The sequence below is a fragment of the Dendropsophus ebraccatus genome, chromosome 11 (assembly GCF_027789765.1).
Source record: "Dendropsophus ebraccatus isolate aDenEbr1 chromosome 11, aDenEbr1.pat, whole genome shotgun sequence".
In the NCBI taxonomy this organism is placed as follows: Eukaryota; Metazoa; Chordata; class Amphibia; order Anura; family Hylidae; genus Dendropsophus; species Dendropsophus ebraccatus.
Genome location: NC_091464.1, coordinates 61060966 through 61081399, shown reverse-complemented (window position 1 = coordinate 61081399; position 20434 = coordinate 61060966). Strand labels below are relative to the sequence as shown.

General features: G+C 39.4%; 1 protein-coding gene across 2 annotated transcripts in view; it reads left to right on the top strand.

The window, feature by feature from the left end:
• DYRK1A (dual specificity tyrosine phosphorylation regulated kinase 1A) overlaps window positions 1-6499 on the top strand; it is a 70550-nt gene extending 64051 nt beyond the window's left edge. For both annotated transcript variants that reach the window (XM_069944657.1, XM_069944656.1), the window contains 3 exons: window positions 793-1099; window positions 4762-4886; window positions 5868-6499. In XM_069944657.1, coding sequence (XP_069800758.1) covers window positions 793-1099; window positions 4762-4886; window positions 5868-6479 — 1044 coding nt within the window. In that variant the 3' untranslated portion in view covers window positions 6480-6499. The remainder of the gene's footprint in view (window positions 1-792; window positions 1100-4761; window positions 4887-5867) is intronic.
• Window positions 6500-20434: the final 13935 nt, after the last annotated feature.

The window sequence follows — 20434 nt, the reverse complement described above, 5'->3', positions numbered from 1 at the left end:
TAGAAATTTTCCTTTAAAGGGTATGTATCATTTTAAATAAATTCCTGACGTGACATAGCAATATGTCATACTAAGACCTTCACTGATCACTTGAATGAAGGGGCAGAAGCGCTAAGCAGTCTGCACTCCGCCCCTTCACCTGTTATAACTACTGAGACAAGCAGTCTATGGTTAGAATGAAAGTCTCTGGAGCTTCCAGTAGATGAAAGTTCCATCATCTTATATTATAATTCCGTCAGCTGCTAGTTTAGCAGTTATAGCGAAGATTAAGTACCAGAGGGCAAACTTCTAAGTGCTTCTTTCCCTTTGTTCTAGCAATTGGTGTGGGTCTCAGAATCTGGATCCCCACAGATACAAACTTTTGACATATCGCTATGACATGTTAGGAGTTTGCTTAAATGATACACTTTAAGAAAGAATACAGAAAAAGCATGAAATCCACTACATGTTCATTTTGTTGTGAAAATGCTATGTACTTCTACTGCAGCTGCAGAATATTAAAGGGATATTCCTATCTCTTTTAAGCTGACTGTTAGGCATCCTGATCCTTGCAGTGAATGTAGCACTCAATATGTTTGCACTCTATTCATTCAGTACTGTCACCCCCCACTGTCCACTGATTAAGTGAAGCGAGAGCAAGGGGAATAACAGTATCAGTTTAATATACTTGCCTCCCTGTTATATATCGTGGATTCAGTGATCCTTTGATAGAGCTGGTAAATGCTGAATATCCTCTCTTGTTTGCTTCTGTAGTGAGTTAAATCAACAATGTTTATTGCTTTCTTTTTACAGGAATACAAACCACCAGGATCCCGGAAACTTCATAATATCCTTGGAGTTGAAACTGGAGGACCAGGAGGTCGACGTGCAGGGGAATCAGGTCACACTGTAGCGGACTACTTGAAGTTTAAAGACCTCATATTAAGGATGCTAGATTATGATCCTAAGACACGGATTCAACCATACTATGCTCTGCAACATAGTTTCTTTAAGAAGACTGCTGACGAAGGTACAAACACAAGTAATAGTGTATCTACGAGTCCAGCTATGGAACAGTCCCAATCGTCAGGAACCACCTCAAGCACATCGTCTAGCTCAGGTAACCTAACTGCAGTGACGGCAGATTTCATTTCTTAAAATGGACTGTAATTGGTTGCTATTTGTCTGAGACAAAAATGTGTCTGATTTTTGTCTGTGATAAATCTGGGCCATTATAAATGTTAAGAGTTTCCCAGATTTCACCATTCTGGTGTGTTTGCTCCAATATATGCACTAGTTGGTGATCTAAACGTCAGTGGTAAGCACAACTAGAGTCTGATTGTTTGGCATTTGATTACAGGTGGCTAAAGAAGTTGGATGGAGTCCTGGAAAACATGGATACAGCTATAGGCATTATCCATGTTCAGCCAATTTCAGCCACCGGTATTAAAAAATGCCGAACAATCAGACTTTACTTGAGCTCATCTCTAGTAAATACACTTACAGGGCCCTAAGATGCTTTAATTCCACAGCAAAATGTCACCTGGAATGGAATGCAACATTATGTATTAGTTAATCAGCTGGTGTCTTCAAATTTACCAGTGTCAGAAAGTTATACAGACTCACATTTGTGAACAGAAGTCATTTACAAATCTGTAAACACTTTATTGTTCCTCCTGAGTAAATCTTTAAAGGGTTCTTTCCTGATTTTAGTTTCTCTAAACCAATTCTCTTGCTGAGAATTACCGCCTACAATATATTTGTGAACTGCATTATAAGCAGTAAGGACTGAAAGCATAACATTAAATTTAAATGACATTTTTCAGAAATCAAAAGTACAAGCGATTTTAAGAAACTCTATAATAGGTTTTATTAAGCAAAAGAGTTTCCTTCTGTACTCCAAAAGCTTTCCTACCTCCCCCTTCACTTCAGAAGATGCAGGATTTCTGTGTCACTTATACTCTATAGAGAGGGGAGGGGCAGAGGGCGGTGAGTGAACACAAAGAGGAAAAAAAGGTAGCACTGCAAAACACAATATCCTGCCATCTTCTCTCACCAAGTTCACAAATTAACACAGAACTTTCTGACCTCTAAATCCAACGTTTAATGTGCCCAAGCAGTCTGCAAACTATGCAGCTGCTTCTTTGGCTTCCCTGCTCGCTGATCCCCCTTGGCCCCTCCCCCCTCCGTAGGCTATAATGGACTCAGCAAACCTGTTAAAATTTTTGCTGTAATAAATCTATTTTCCCTTTGTGTAAGTGGGGTTGTCTCTGCACATTTGTGGATTGCTGCAAGCCTCATTAAGATGAATGGGACTATCACAGAAGTTTCTGTCCACCGTGTGTGAGCATTGGCAAATTGTTTTTTTTTTGTTTTTTTTAATGGGGGAAAAAATGGCAGGTGCTGTCCTGATTTTCTATTTTATTAGTTTGGTGACACTGCTGCATATAACTCACTGAGGTACAGTATATATCCATAAAATTGCATGCCTGTGTATATATTATATATCTGGTATATGCTGCACCTGTTGAAGCTTTTACATTTCTTTGCTATACAGCAGTAAATTGCTATATATACTTTATACTTTTGTATAGCAGCAGTAGTTATTCTAAAGGTCCCCATTAGGGCTGGGCAATAATGGCCTAAATTAATATCCCGGTTAATCGTACATATTGCCGCGGTAACGATACATTGAATGATTATGACACGCCCCTTTGAAAAACACACCCATTTATAACACAACGTTTTGGCGTCTCCTATGCCTTTTTCAAGTGGCACTTGAGAATTGTGTAGGAGACACCAAAACCCTATGGTTTACTCATAAAGTTTGCTGCACATCATTAAATGGAATAAATCCACATTTTCACGTTTGTACTACCATCGGAGTGCTGCAGAGTATTTTTTACTAGCTGATTTAATCCAAGGTCTAGGATTGTCTGCTGGCACCCACAGTGCTGCCCATATTCTATCTATTGAAAGATAGATATGAGAGAGAGGGGATATATTATATTATACATAGATTATATATAGATAGGAGTCCTATTTATCTGTATCAATCTACTATCTGTATATCATTTATCTATAATATATCTCCCCTCTCTCGTATCGATCTATCGATCTATCTATGATAGATTTTTATAAAGATCGGAGATAGATGATGTATAGATAGATATGAGAGAGGAGATATATTATAGATAGATGATAGATTGATAGATAGGAGATAGAAGTCCAATCTATCTCCTATCTATCAATCAATCTATCTGTATATATTCTATCTATCTTTGTCACATGCTGTTCTGCTGTCACAGACAGCAGAATAGTTTTGGCCAGGCAGCGGAGGAAGAGGGATGCAAGGAAGCCTAAATGAGGGGTGAAGAGCATGCAGCCGCCAGGTGAGGGGAGGGAAAATGCTGCAGATACCATCCTGGCACAGTTGAGGTCGGTTAACCGACGCCAGTGGTGGTATCGGTATTTTTGCGGTATACCGCCTAGCCCTAGTCCCCAAACACTTCTGGGAGACGAACCCGCCACTTGCCAATGAAATCAGTGGAGACGGGTCAGACATGATTGAATTTCACTACCCAACTCCTTTGGTCTTGGAGAGATAAGCCGCTGACAGCTCCCTGGCTGTGGCTTACCTTTCCCCTCCTTATAGAGAACACACATATGCTGAACATGAACATTAGAGTTATTGAAGGTGTATGGCCACTCTAAGGCTCCATTCGCACTGCAGATTTGCACGCTGCTTCCTGTTTAGTTTTTAGTTAGGCATGGTGCTCTTAGATCTGTGTTCCCCCTACCAGTAGTACGCTGGCAGCTGCCAAACTACAACTTACAGCATGCCCTGACCACAAAGACTTTGAGGACATTAAGGGGATTGTTGTTTGTTCACAGCACAATACTGCAGATTAGAGATCACTGCCTAAAGCTATTCCCAGCTGGAGTTATGGCAAGGCATGTTACTTGGTGACAGAATTGTCATTTTTTCAGTAGTTTTGATATCAATCTGTGCAGTCTGGTGAAATAGATGCTCTATTTACAAGTGAGTGTCAATCAGAGGGAACCTGTTACATTGAATATGGTGTCAGACGCCCACAGTAAGGCCACATCAATAAATAACTATTTATACTGAATCTTTTCCCACGATACTATGTATCGATCTGCTCACCTCCTGCTCTGTAAGAGGAGGAGAGATCTTTTCTGAAACAAAGGTATAGCTTGTATCTGTAAGACAAAACCAGTGCAGAATATATGAACAAGAACTGCACATTTTGGAAAAATGTAGTCATGCTTTCCCCCTAGTTTTAGCCGAGCTCTGTTTTCAGCCATGTATCCACCTTGAGTACTCTCAATCTGTTGGGTGATGTGAAGATCGACTGCTGTCAGAGGCAACATGGAAAAGGCGGCTTTAGGTATAAGTGGAGAGAGATTTGCAGTCTTTGTTAATCATACATGATCAGTCTTGTGTTCCGTGCTTTGGTGCATCTTATTTCTTTTCCAGGATGTGTTTTGCAGAATAGACAGCTTGGTAAGGCTTTGATCACATCACTTCTGCCTTGACGCCATGAGTTGGCATGAGGTTCGGTCCCACCAGGTTGCTGCTTATTGACAGTCAGGGTTTTCTGCTACGCAGTTGTAATCTGAATGGGAAATAAAATTGATGGTTCTCATTCAGGTCAATATGACTCTTAGCTTTGACGCAGATGTCAGACAAGAAAGAAATGTGCAAGTTTTCACTTTCCCTGAGATTGACCCTAAAATTTTTTAACTTTTGATTACCAGGTGGCTCTTCTGGGACAAGTAACAGTGGAAGAGCGAGGTCTGATCCGACTCATCAGCACAGACATAGCGGAGGGCATTTTACTGCTGCTGTACAAGCTATGGATTGTGAGACACACAGTCCTCAGGTGAGTAACAACCGCAAGCTTAGATTTTGCTCTTGTAAAGAAACAGATTGTAGAATATGCTATAATTTAGTGTTTTCCGATCTGTCTGACCAGCCTCATCATGTCCTGACAGCTGAGCGCTTCAGGGCGTGAAGTGTGTTGTAGTTCCGCAACAGCTGGACAGCCATAGTTTGGGAAACACTGATATATATGTGTGTGTGTGTGTGTGTGTGTGTGTGTGTAAATGGCAGCTACACCCATTTGTGCTAAAAAGATGTGGAACTTGAGCATGCTTAAATCTGATTATTCTGATTATTCGGCATTTACTTATCGGTGACTGAAGAAGTTGGATGCAGAACTAGGGAGTCTGAGAAAATATAGGGGAAGATTTATCAAACATATTGTAAAGTGAAACTGGCTCAGTTGCCCCTACCAACCAATCAGATTCCACCTTTCATTCCTCATAGACACTTTGGAAAATGAACAGTGAAATATAATTGGTTGTTTGGGGTAACTGGGACAGTTTCACTTTACACCATGTTTGATAAATATCCCCCACATATGCATACAGTCTGTGTACTCGAGTTGCATTCATCTTTTGTAGCCATGAATTTTAGCACTAAATGGTGGATAATACACCTCTTTACCTTACCTTTCTCCTCCCCTTGTTTATGTACTACAGTTAGTGTTGGCACAATCAGTTAGGAAAAGAGATGAGCGAACGTGAAGTTTGGGTTGATGCAAACCTGAATACTTTGCCACAGATCCCTCTAGGGCTGCATCCATTTACTGGGGTTCAAAAACTGAGCATTTGGTTTCACGCAAACCTGAACTTAGTGTGTTTACTCATCTCTAGTAATCTTTTGTTCACATGCAGATCAGTCTTATAATCTTTATCTATAACCTTCCTAGAAGTCCAAATCAGATCCCAAATGTCTAAACCAAGAAACCTGCACACATTTAACTACAAAGAATTATAGTGTAACCCCTTTGCCGTTTCAGGTTCGACAACCGTTTCCTCCACCAGTGGGTTGGACTGTCACTGAAGCCCCCACACAAGTTACCATTGAAACCCACCCAGTCCAAGAAACCACATTTCATGTCCCCCCTTCACAGCAAAATGTACCACATCATCATGGGAATAGTGGTCATCACCACCATCATCACCACCACCACCATGGACAGCAATCATTGGGTAGCCGGACAAGGTCCAGGATCTACAACTCTCCATCAAATAGCTCCTCCACCCAAGATTCTATGGATGTTGGGCACAGCCACCACTCCATGACATCTTTGTCTTCCTCAACTACTTCTTCCTCAACATCTTCCTCGTCTACTGGCAACCAAGGCAATCAGGCCTACCAAAATCGCCCCATGGCTGCTAATACCTTGGACTTTGGACAGAATGGAACTATGGATGTTAATTTAACAGTCTATTCCAATCCTCGCCAAGAGACTGGCATCGCTGGCCATCCGACATACCAATATTCTGCGAATACAGGCCCTGCCCACTATGTAACTGAGGGACATCTGACAATGAGGCAAGGAATCGATAGAGAAGAGTCTCCCATGACAGGAGTTTGTGTTCAGCAAAGTCCTGTGGCTAGCTCGTGACTAAATTCAATTTAGGTTTGTTTCTTGTGTGGTTTTACTTTATTTTTTTTTCCCCTTTTTTTTTTAATTTTATTTTTTTCTTCCTTTTAATTTTTAAGACGTGGTGTAATTTTTATTTTGTTTTGTTTTTGCGTTTTTGTTTTTTTTTTTTTTTTCCAAAAAAAAAAAAAAAAAAAAGAGAAAAAAAAACAAAGTGCAAAAGCTGCTTTAATCAGAAGGAGATAAACACACTTAACCGCTACAACAGGGAAAAGCTGACTATTTTTTTAAACTTGAAACGATTGCAAAGGGACAATGAAGTCGAAACTAATTTTTATTTTTTTAGAGCTGTGTCCAAATCCACCTTATTGGAAAGCTCCGAGGTTACCACCTCTCCTTTTTCTCCTTATACCCCCCCTCCCTTCCCTTCCCCACCCATTTAACTCTGTACACTCGTATTGCAATTATTTTATAAAAATTATATATGTATTTGTACATACATATATATTTGTATATTTTAACCATAGTAAGTTATACTGAACATAGTCAGTTGCCAACATGATTAATAAAACAAAAAAAAGCAACGTTATAAAAACAAATGCACCTCTCCCCTACCCCCACCCCTTCTTTACAAAAAGATGGTTGCAGAAAGATGCAGTACTGTAAGGAAGGACCTTTGGCAAAATCCATAGGGACGGTTAAATTGTTGTCACGTCGAGCAGTCAACGTGCAAAGTGGTGGTTATCAGCGTCTCCTAGTGTGAACTTGGGAAGCAAAACAGCAGCCATTTAAATGGGAATCATGGGTCTCGCGAGTAGAAGACCAGTCAGCTTAAAAAATAAATAAATATACCAACCTGTCTAATTTTTTTAAGGTGCACTGAAAAGCAATCGGTCGGTCGTGGCCAGTCCTGGGGAGGTCTAAGTGTTAGGATAACCTTTGGCCTTATGGAATTGGACTCTAAGTACTCAGAGCCTGCCATTTCAGATGCAATCACTCTTGGACATGTTTTTGCAGACAGTCCTTAATGCTGAAAACACAGAATGGGGTAATTCAAGAGGCCTTTCTTAAAAAAAATAAAACATAGACTTTTGTGACCCACTAATTTTTTTTTTAGTTTTTTTTTTCTCTCTAAGGTCACTTTGCGTGTGTCATAAAGCTGACTTCCTCAATGGTCGAAGGATCAGATAAATAGTGGTTTGCGTTTGATGGAAATAGCTACACGTGTCCTTTCCTGCTTTATTTTCCTTTCCCCCCAGCTTTTATTTACTTTTTTTTTTTTTTTTTTTTTTTTTACAACTTTTGCGGGTTTTTTTCCCCCCTTTATCAGCACGTGGTATCTCCACCATTACTTCTGCACAAAGATGTCTTCTGTTCATCTTGAACGTTTTTAAATAACAAAATGACAAAAAATGCAGAATTTTATGTGACTGCTTATTTTTCGCCTCACAATTATGCTGTGAATTTTACAAAAGATTATTTTTATTTCTTTTTTTTTTTTTTTGATAATTTATTGTTACCAAAGCTGTTTTTATAGCACATAGATGTCTGTAACCAATAATGTAGCAGTATCGCACTTTGACACAAGGCGTACATTATTTTAAATTTTTTTTTTAATTCTTGAGTTTGACGATTCTGGCTGTATTATAGCTTCAACAAAACTGGAACTGTCGTCAAAGCGAAATTTCTGCAGTAATTTCTGTACCGAACATTGAATGAACCCTTGTCTTTAGTGTCTCACGCAAACATCCAAAATATTCAGGCTGTCAGAGGTATAAAGCGATTATTCATGAGTATTAAAAGTTTTCTATCATTTTTAAGGTTTTAAGGGAAATTGCTTGGCTTCCATTTTTTTTAAAATTAAAGAATGTTAAATATAGACCCGGATTGCTCTTAGCCCACGATTGAGGTTCATGTGAATTGAATTTTTAATAATTTTATTATGTGCATTTAGAATTTGTTTAATTTTAAGGGGTTGTCCGGGATTAGGAAAACATAGGTGCTTTTTTTTTTTTTTTAATTTATAGCAGTAGCTCAGTTCAATTGATGTGAATGGAGCAGAGTTGTAATACCACAACCAATCAGGCTTGACACTGTTTTTGGATGAAAGCAGCCATGTTTTTCTAACCTCTTTTATGATCAATTTACATATGTGAGAACATAACCCCAGGATAGGAATGGGACATCAGATGAAGGGGTTCTAAGGGGGTCTCCTGTGTGTTACCTCAATTGGGCAAGTATTCTGGACATGGTTAGGATATAGGGTCATTGTAATATTAGAACAACCTTGCCGTGATCAGTGGTTGCAAGAATCAATTTATTTTGCATCAAATGCAATTTTAAAAATTTCTGCATAACTTTATGGAAGAAGCGATGATTGGCCGCATTGGGGTATGTTCACACATCTAAGACTGACCTTTTGAAGTTCGAAATTTGCAACCATTGGCCCCATTGTCTAATCCACAACTTTTTCACATAGAATCCACATAAATAAGGGAAACTACTTATTTGCATGGTGACTGCACAAATCCTTGCCAAAATATTTTAAGGGGAATTGGGTTGTGGAAACCTCTTTCACGTGCATTGGATTTGTGGCAATTTCAGCCTCCCATGACCACCACCAGTACACTTGGCTTGGCCTGTATTCTGAACAGGGAGAGAGGGGCAAAGTTGCTGCCATTCGACTAACAAAAGTATTTAATTCCAACAGGCGCAACCTATCTGTCCTCAAATGTGTCTGAAGGGCTTGTCTGATTGCCACATGGAATGGTCAACCCATCCTGCCGAAATAGTGTATGGCCACATTAAGGGTTTAGTTATTGTTTTATGGTATGTTTGCAAGTTAAAAAAAAAAAATTCTTGTCATTGTCCAACGCAGACACTTTGGTCTTAACTGTGTCTCCCAATAAACTTGTCAGGAAAATTAATTGTATGGTGAGTAAAAACAAAAACGATGAAAATGCTATGTATAAACATACTGCCAGGCAGCTGTACAGCTGTTTTTGACTACTGGCACCAAGCATGATTCAAACATGGCAATATCTTTAAATCATTTTAAACAAAGTCATAAATCACAACTTTTGTTTCTGGTTGTTAAGGGGCATTCACAGGAACGCAAAATACTTTCAGTGTACGGACAGTATTTTGTGGACCGAACCTCGGAGTGTCCATTCATTGTGTTGGGAACTACAAAACTGTTTGAGAGCTCTCACTACTGTACTAAAACAGATGTGCATTTGTGTCAGTACAGTAGTGCGAACTTTTAAACAGTATTTTTAAGACTTGTGAGTGCCCTCTTAGTGTTTTTAAACTATTATTAGACAAGGACTTTGGGTAAATCTGCTTACGACTGGTTTCAGTTCTTTGTTTTTAAAGGGGTTATCCAGCGCTACAAAAACATGGCCACTTTTCTCCCTACTGTTGTCTCCAGTTTGGGTGGGGTTTTGAAACTTAGTTCCATTGAAGTAAATGGAGCTTAATTGCAAACCGCACCTGAACTGGAGACAACAGTAGGGGGAAAAGTGGCCATGTTTTTGTAGCGCTGGATAACCCCTTTAAGGTTGGGTCAAAAGGCCTCATTAATCCAGAGAAAAGGAAAAAAAATCCTAAAATCTCTTAAGATGTACAGCAATTCCTGGGGTCTATTGTACTAGGAGTTGGACTTCTCTATATATTTAAGTCTGCTTTCCCATTATGCGAGGGCAACGCTGATCTGCACATAACATTTTAGAATTTTTTGGCACTAGGTATTTAAAAGATTGATCTCTTAAAAGCTGCCAGTGCTCATTTGAGGTTTTTGGCTGACCTTATCTCATAATATAAAGTCCATTTCCATTCAACTTTTTTTTTTAACCTTTTTAGTTAATTTTTACCATTTTAGGATACGTATTAATATATTTTTGTCCCATTGGTGTGGCTCGCTTTGCCAGTGTCAGGTAACCTTCGATTCCATGTCCCTCCACTAAAATTAAAGTGGTTTCCAGTCATGCATGTAAAGGGGGAAAGGTATCAATTTGTGTAACTTTTTGGTTGGCTTTATCCATTTCTAAATATCTTTTGTACAAAATTTTCCACATATGAAACAAGGATCAGTCTTTTCCATACGGTCTCCAAAAGATTTTCACATGACTGCTGTCAGTGTTTCCTCATTCATAATAGATCAGACTCTTGTATAACAGAAACCCTGTACCCTATGACCCTATTGTCGCAACAATTCATAAAGAAAGGAAAGCCACCTGCTCCGACCTCCATGGTACAGTCCAGTTTTGTCAGCTTTTCTACACAGTTTGGTTACAGGACGTCTGTGCTTTGTAAAGAAACAGCATGGGAAAAATAAAAAATTAAAAAAAAGAGGTACCTATACCTGTGTTCAGATTGTACGATCTAGTCCGGACTTGCTGTGTATATTGTAACGTTAAATGACAAAAAAAAACGCCCTTTGTATTATAGTCATGCAGTCTTATGTATGATAAACAGTTGAATAATTTCTGCTCAGACTCTTTAATTTTTGCTTTTTTTCCCCCTTTTAATTTATGAAAAATAGAGAATTTGAAATTTGCAGTTTTCTATGCAGTTCATTCTTTTCTGAAAGATTTTGTAGACTGTATCTATAGTGACGCTATCTAACAAAATGTCAAAGGGGCAGGTTTGTTTTTTGTTTTTTTTTTTTTACTTTGAATGATGTACAGATAAAAAAAAAAATGTCCACTACCGGTGAAGATTGGGATTTTCGCTACGCATTTTTATTTTAATGTTTTTTTTTTTAGTTTTTGTTTACCTACATTTTAAGAGATGCGCTCTGTCACTTAGTTGACTCACAAATGCCTTTAACTTCAGTTGCTCAGTGAAGGCCTTGATAGGTTTCGATGGTTTCAGTGCCGTTGAGTATGAACGGTCCAACCTTGGCGTATATATATAGAGAGACAGAGGGGTAGAGTGGAACACTGGCTCAGTTTGCCTTTTTTTTGCCTTACGGAAAGTCGACTTAGCATCAGTTTCACAAAAAGTAGACAATTAGCGACATGATGTTGTGCCCTTTTTGTTTGACAAAAAAAAAAAAAAAAATTCCTGAAATATATTTATATGAAGTAACAATATATACAGCGTATATTTTGCTCATCGGAAATGAGATCTCTAAAGTAAAAATAAAAATATATTTCTTAGTTCACATATATAAATATATATATATATATAAATATATATTGAATGCCAAAGCCAGCTTTACTTCAATGTTACTGTATCAAGCGATTCTTTGCTATTGTTACAATTTACACTGAGCACTCGGATGTGTCGAGGACACTTCTTATTTTCTGGCATGTTAGGAACCCTCATTACAACAACCTGCTGTTTATAGTTTTCTCATATAATCCGACCATAGCAAAGCCGAATAATATCGTATTTTGTAAAAGAAGTGGGGAGCTGGGGGGAGGGGTTAGGCGGGGAAGGGGGTCATTTTTTTCCCCTGCAAAAAAAAAAAAAAAATCCATAAAAAAATAAAATAAATAAAAACAGGTGTTGTAGATTTTAGTAGTCTGCTACATCAGAGTTCAGTACTTTTTTTTTTTTTTTTTTTTTTTTTTGCAGGTGTCCTAAAAATTGAAGGTTTTGCTTTTTGTTTTTTTTTTTTGTTTTATTTTTGGTGTCTTAAAAAAAAAAAAGAAAAGAAAAAAAAGCTATATCAAGTTACTACTTTGTAATCCTTGGAATGGAATTGAGTGGCAATTAGTTTGCCTCTGAAAGTGGCATATTTTTGTATTCTTTACTGTAGATTTAAGGATTACGTTCACCACAAAATGTATTTTGTCATACTCCCTTTTAATCTGTATATAAACGCAGCTTAATAAATAAGTGTACAGTTTATCCCTCAACTGTGTTTTCTTCACTACTCCTTGACCTCGCAGAGTATGCAAAGCGATGGGACCTGGAAAGCAGAATGATGTCATTTGCCCCCACATGTAGTAGGCATGAAACTGAAATTAAATCCATTTTTCTTTTTTGTAGGATAAGTAAAATGATATCACGCTGCCTTCCACAAGAAGCTGTGGTTCATGCAGCCTGAGGAAGAGATGGCAGTGAGCAAAACACATAAGTGAAAAGCATACCAGACACTGGCACCAGATGTAGGAGAGCCTTTTACATATACAAATGCAATCCATTCCTGACCTTAGGGTCCATTTACACAGAAAGATTATCTGCCAAAGATTTGAAGCCAAAGCCAGGAATGGATTTGAAAAGAGGAGAAATCTCAGGTTTTCCTTTATGACCTAAGGCTCCGTTCCCACTGAGCAAAGCTAGCGGAATTCCGCGACGGAATTGTCCGCCGCGGAATGCCGTTAGCCTCCCGCTCATAATGGGAGTCTATGGGAGGCGCGCGCTCCTGCCCTGTCCGCGCTGAAGAATGAACATGTTCATTCTTCAGCGCGTATAGAGCAGCAGCGCGCGCCTCCCATAGCCTCCCGCTCATAATGGGAGTCTAACAGCATTCCGCGGCGGACAATTCCGTCGCGGAATTCCGCTAGCTTTGCTCAGTGGGAACGGGGCCTAATGTCTGTTTATAGACTGTTTCTGGCTTTGGCTTCAAATGTTTGGCAGATAATCTGTCAGATAATCTTTCTGTGTAAATGGATCCTTAGCTGCAGCACTTATCCTACTTCACAGCAGTGTTCATAATGCTGCTTGCTTTGGAGCTGAAATCTCCATTGCTGGATCAGAGTTAGCTCTGCTGATTTGCATTGAGAAGGGGTCATAACAGTTGGTAGGGCCGCCCTTCCATCCGTCCATTTCACATGAACATCCCTTACAGCCACATATACATTGCCAAGTCCCATTATTATGACCATTTCCTACTTTTGGTGTCATGTGGCTCATAGAGGATGTCACGTGTGGTGCACAGATGAGAGAGCCTCAAGCAACGTGCCACATTTTATAACTGGTGGCAAAAGTTGGATGCGATTCTAAGGCTGCATGGAAAATTGAGAACCAGCCTATAGACAAATAGAGCAACACACTGTAGTAGAGCAGCTAACCTCGAAAATAAACTAGGGGGCTGCCAGATGTATCTAAAGTTCACATATCAGTATTTCTGTCCATGATTGTGGACCCAGGATTTGGATGTGTATCTGTAGAAACCACACATGTAACATGTCCATTCAAATCAATGGGTACCATACTGTCCTATATTACTGTATATTATTGCATGTGATAGTGAGATGTAAAAGGGGGATCAAACATAACAGATCAGTGATCCCTTCTGTGTGCAGGGCTCTGGAACAGACGGCTGGTCACATCAGCAGAAAAAGCTTCAATTGTCACAGCAGTTTCAGTATTGGACCTTCGGTGATTGGTAAAGTGTAGTATTGAGCGGACTTGTGGAAACTCCTGGTTCTGCAACGTCTCCTGCCTGGTTGAGAGGAAAGGGAAAAAAGGGGGGGAGGGGGTTTAAGAGTAGAAGCCTGCCACCTCACTGAGTTAGGAGGGTTTTGTAGTCAGCTGTTTCTGTGGAGTGGTCCCACTAGAACCAGGTGTGGAAAAAGCGGGAGGATTGACTGTCCATTTGTGTAAATAACCAACCACTCAATTTCTTTGTTTTTAGTCCACTCCTGGTTTTGGTTGCAAAAAAGATACTGTGTGGGAACCTAGCCCAAGGCTATATGTGCACCCTACGGAATCCACCGCCTGCGCTCTTGCTTGAAGTTCCACCAGTCAGATAGGCTCCATTTTATGCTCAGGCAGATTCTGCCGTCTGCCCAAAGAATTGTCATGCCAGTTCTTTGCGTGGACGTCGTAGTATAGAATAGAGTCTATGGGACAGGCGGAACTTTAAGCGAGAGCGCAAGAAGTCTGTATTCATGCTTTTCTGGCCGCCCTAGGGTGGCATCAAACTTCTCCACATGCCAGGAATCAAATGCTGAGCGTTCAGTTTCCTCAAGTCATCTGCACACTAGTAAAGTGTGGTCTTTAATAAGTTACGTTTTTGGCTTCATCTAACAAATGGACATGGATTAGAGGTGAGCGCAGGTCGAGCATGTTTGAGTCCGAACATTCAGTTCATCAGGGGGAGAAACATCAAAGAACAAACACCCTGCTGCCATTGCTGGAAGAACACAAGCTTGTGGGGGCAGTGTTATGGTTGCATTCTCTGGGCCGCTCATCCATGCAGAGGCGCTCCTACCCAGTCTGGGTATGAATCCATTCTTACAGATAATATATACCTAGACAAGCTGTCTCCACCAGGGCAGATGATATCTTCCAGCAAGACAATGTAACATGTCACACTGCTAGAAGTGTCTGGTTGGAAGAGGACCCCAATTCCAGACTTTCAGACCCATTAGAGCAACTGTGGGATCACCACAATAGTCATGATCCTGCCACACAGCATAGCTTCGGATAACTGTGACCCCTGCCAGGACCTTATTGAGTCTCTCCTGGCCCAACTATATGCTGTCTGTACTGCTAATTTAGTATACAGTGTCATTTCACTCTAAGCATTAACACAAGTGTGTGCAGACTACAAAACATTAGTGAGTTTTCTCAGCTTTAGAGACGCCAGGATCTGTATATAGTTAGTGTTAAGGTTAAATTTATATGTTGACCTCTCTCTATGGAGAGAAGCCAAAAACCCAGGTAAAGGATGGTTTTTAAATTATATCTAGAGTTGGAATCCTGCAGTGTTCCCAGCTCGTTACTTATAAGTAATGGACACAGATAAGACAATGTATCATGATTATAAGCCTGGAGAAAATGGCCCAAGTTTTATTATGGTAATCACATTTTATAGACAGATAAAATATAGGGTGGTAACAAATGCTAATAAGGCATAGATGAGGCGGTGCTAGTGATTTAGATATTCAGTCATGCGCAATGGCATCTATATTAGTATTCATTATTATTATTCAAAAAGGTCAAAAAGGTTAAAACAATACATTCTGTACAAAGATACTTTTTCATGAATCCAAGAGCACAATGTATTTGTTTTCCATAAATTGTTTATAGATAAGAGTCTCTGGGTCCTTGGGGATTGTGTCTACAAATGATAACTTTCCAGGAGTTGTTCTCAGTGACGTGCTTCCAGCATTCCTCTTCTTTATCCAGAACATCTCTCTGTCACCCTCTGATCACGCTCTCATCACGCTCTGATCATCTCCAGTCTCTTAAGAGGGCAATATATATAGGTGTAGTCATATAGGTACGGTGCAAGTAGGTAAAATCCCATAATCTGGCCTTATCATTCCCCCATTTGACATCCGTGAAGCCTTGGACTGGAATCACTGTGGTTGGTACATAGCCAGAGGTTCCAAAGATACTGTCTGAGCCGCGGGTTGCTCGGGGGTCACATCTTCTCCATAGGGTGAACCCTTCCTCCAAGTACTTGTCCAGCATCCAACCTCCAGAAATGTCCAGGCGACACAGATTCAAGAGAACCGATAAGAGAAAGAAACATAATCACGTTAGTTACCTATATGATGGTAGACCTTCTTTTTGTTCGTCAAGGTTTTATACGAGAAAGAATACACATAAACACTTTTACTGACTAACAGACCAGTATTATGCATAAGACCACTTGGATGAGACCCTGAAGGACTCCCATTAGTTTAGGGGCATCACCATAGGATAGACAAAAATAGTACCATACGTTTTATTGAAAGTTAAAGATAGCGGAACAAACTTACAGCAGATGAGGTAGGAAGATCTGCAATAACCGAAAGAAAATACTAAACAATGGGTGAGTCTGTACAGTATACATCAATATACAGCTTAGTTACAACAAAACAAATAAAAGCTTATTATCAATACCCAAACTAATATATGTATGTGACAAATACCTCTCTGGATTTTATCAAAATAACCAAACATTATTGTCACTCCTGTCACTCCTGTCCCTAAGATTTGTCCCTAATCTTGACTACAGATGTAGCCCCCTTCTCTAGGTCCCTTTACCGTAGGACTGCTTTAAAGTTAAGACAATCCTCCGTCCCGAACCTAACTAGTCTCCTGTCACTCCTACATCTCCCTGTGACACTGAGTGATCAGACAATAAGTTCTTCACTGTATATAACAGACGTGACTCTATCACAAGGACTCTACCACTTAGGCATCATGTGGGTATTGGAAAGTCACAAAAACTAACTTTAAAAAGTTTCTGAAAAAGAAAAGTTTAGATGTGAACAAATCTTATCTCATGGCAAAAGCAAAAATAAAAGTTCATTGATACATAAACCAAAAACAGCATAACAGGTAAATGCAATAAAATCTCCACAATGTGACCTACTATGTAACCACTAGATTCACTTATAATAACCAATTAGTGAATTCACAATCTTTAGTACCGGATTCTCAAAATTTCGACTTCTTTTTAGTCTTTTTACTTCATTTTGTACCTAGAAAACGTCTTTATGATTAGATCACACAGGCCTAATGACTGGTCGCATGGTCACATCTCTTCCTGTAAATAATCATACAGTATAATACATACACCAATAATATGAAGTAATTGGGCGCTTATTACCGATATAATATTTGGATCCTACTGAATTGTCTCTTGTCTGACTGAGATCATCATATATTACACATAAGATAACCACCATAGAAATAAAAGCAAAGTGTAAACTATACATCACCTAAGGTTTCAAAGCCTTTTTATGAGAATAATATATCATATGATCCTTTTTGTAATAGTAGCATTGGTATGGATCCTTTATCCTTAAACCCATCTTTTGACTGACAGGCCTCTTTACAGACACTTGGACTCTTGGCCTCAGTTATATCGCTTCTTTTAAGGCCACTAGTATAACCTCAGACATTGGCTTTGTCGTCTCCCATAGTTTTGGCTTGACCTGTAAAGAAGACACCAATACAGACAAGGACACACCTATATGGACCACCTGTGGCAGGTGGATGACGTCCACTTACATTCCCTAAAACAGGCAGGAAGATGACAGACTATGCAGACAGGCACTTTACGGTGTTACTTACAGTAGGTTATGACAGGTGTAGATAATACAGCCCTACACAACCCTCTTTGCTATATTTGTTGACCCCTGGGCCGCCCAATGTGAGGATACTACACCACATTGCACATGGCTTCCTTCTGCTGGTTTTGTCAGATAACTTAGAGTGGGATACAAGGCTGTCGGCAAATAGTTATTGGATGCCATCTTTACCCAGTACCTCTTCTCCATCCGCTGGTCTCACAGCTTGTTGCTGATTGTCTCTGGAAAAGACTTAAAAACAAACAGATCCACATCTCCCCTCCACCTGTACACTATGTACGGTTACCTCAGGAAGAGACTGGAAACATCTCCCCATTCCCTTGTACGCTTTGTACGCTGTTACCTTGGGAAGAGCACAGAAACCACCGCATCACCAGCTTTATCCATCATCCATCACCCTTTTTGGCATCAGGGTTTATCTGCGTGAACGTTGCGTCAGCCGCTCTATGGCAGCTTTTTGGTAAGCCCAGGGACCAAACAAATCTCTAATTTGCCAATTAACCCATAATGGTGGGCTTCATATAGACATCTGCACAGTTACCTTCAACCATCCTACATGTCTCAGTGATTGTCCTCACCTCCAGCTTATAGCAGGAGCGGTTTCTGCAGTGGAACGTCACGCTGCATGGCGGTCACCATATATCCTTGCGTCTTGTGTCATCCATCTTTGAAAAGTCTGGGATAATCTACAATGAAAACTTTTAAACTTTCATTAATATTTGGGCTTTCAATTACATTTTCATCTTTCACAATTTAAAATATCAAACACAATAAGTAATAAAAACATCCTTATTCAAAAATAAAAATTTGTACGGTGTTTAAAATGTTTTTTTTTTTTTTTTTTTTAAACATCAAAATGGGCTACTCCCATTTCCATTCACCTCTATCCCCTCCCCCATTTGAATCTACATCAAGAGGCAACAGAGATGCTAGATTCAATGCACTTAACAAAATATATATATATTGGGGGGGCATAAGGAGTGCAGACTGGAGCCATGGACATGGGTTTGGTTTTTACTAGGGATAAAAGTACATATATATTCATGAGCTAAGTTTGCTATAATCATCACAAAACTGTTAACCCTAAAAATAAAAACATTAAAAAAATAATTAAACATTGTACACTCGTCCCATATTAACCTTCTTTTGATAAAAAAAATTAAATAAATCCACTGAAATGAATATTCCTTCAATACGCTGCTCTTATCAGTAAGCAGAACGCTCTGGGCTTCACTTCTAACCTTGAGCAGTGAGCAGTAAAATCATAGATACAAGAGTTAAAACTTCTTGGAAGTTTTTATTTTATTTTTTTTCTAACATCCTTGAAGTTACAGTTACAGAATTTGCGTAGAACTTATTAGGATAGATGTGTACACATATATACACATATATATATAAAGACTTGTTAAATAAAGTTACATAGAAATATATATTACAGTAGTAAGTTACTACTCCTTAGAAGTATATATATTTTACTATAGTAAACTACTTCTTCTTTGAAATATCATACGTTGGGGACACACACTTAAAGAAAATCTGCTTACAATATATATTGGGATACATATATATACCTACAACATACTTTTTAAATACAAATGTGTAAGTTACAGTAATAAGTTACTACAGGCTCCTTATACCATTGGGTTCTTAATAAGTGCACAAAATTCTGCGTTTGATCTTTACCAATTATCACTTTTCTCTTGACATTCCTAATAAAACTTACTTTTTCTCTCTGACTCCTCCTACTGACACTTCCGTATAACAATCTTATACACTAATAGGTCTAATAGACCCAGCTCCTTCAAACAGTCTCATTGCTTTTCCCTCCAACAAACCTTTGTCTAACTTTCTTCACCATCAGGTAATAATATTCATTAATAAATGTGCAAAACAGTTGTTAGACTCTATCGGAGAGTCCTGTGCCCGCCCCCTCAGTGACACTAAGCAATATGGGCGGAGGACAAAAAATGCCAGGAGTTAAAATGGCCTCCGGACCAGATAACCGGATATAAGGGTGTTGGCTTAGGGCATGGTTTTGAGACATCACAATTATAATGGAGACGTGGATGATATGGGGAGTGGTTGGCTTTCCGTTGCCATCTTTGAGGGCTGATTACAGAAAAAGTGGCGTAGCTAAATAAGCAAATGTTCCACGGTCGGGACAACAGAAAATGATCAACATTTTTTTAACACGTAACATACTTCTAAAGGGGAACACCAGCTTAGTAAAACTGGCTGAAATACAATATAATGTAGGAGCGTACATTACATTACACTAACAGCTCTGATTCTTTTTTTTTTCTCTAACTCTGCTTGCATGTTATCTGCAGCCCTCAGAGCTGGTTGATGGCCTTGTACAAAACATAACAAATAACACACAAAAAAAACTTTGTATGCTGCTTCACTACGCAGCATTAATTAACCTCTTCAGCTCTCTCAGTACTGTATCTAGCAATGAGCTGGACTGTTCTCCTTGTCTGAGTACGTGGCATTGTACTTAGACACTTACATGGCACTGTACACTATTTGAGGTTAGGCTGCCCACCTCCACAAAGGCATTGGTCTTACTATCAGGTAAGGGGCACTTTAAATCAAAGTAACTACTTCAACAGCCGACCAAGGGGAAGATTCCTGCAGAACAAAGGGTCTATATGCCACCATTGGACGTAGGTTGGCTTTTCGCAGGATCTGGGGTTTGTATACAGATATAAACTGGGTACAATGGTGTAACATAATGATGTGGCTTGGGTCTGCCACACACACTACAATATTCTGTCTTATCTAGATCTTGTTGGTCACCGGCACATGTCCACCCAGCTGGACCTGTGCTTCCCACCCATTATCCTAAATGTTTTCCTTCTGTCTGACCCTCTGGCTCTCATCTATCTACTCCACACCCTCCCCTCTTAGAACTCTAATCCTTGATTCCCCCTTAGGGATAGTACTTCGATTAACCCCTAAGATTCCTGGAAATTCCAAGGACCCATT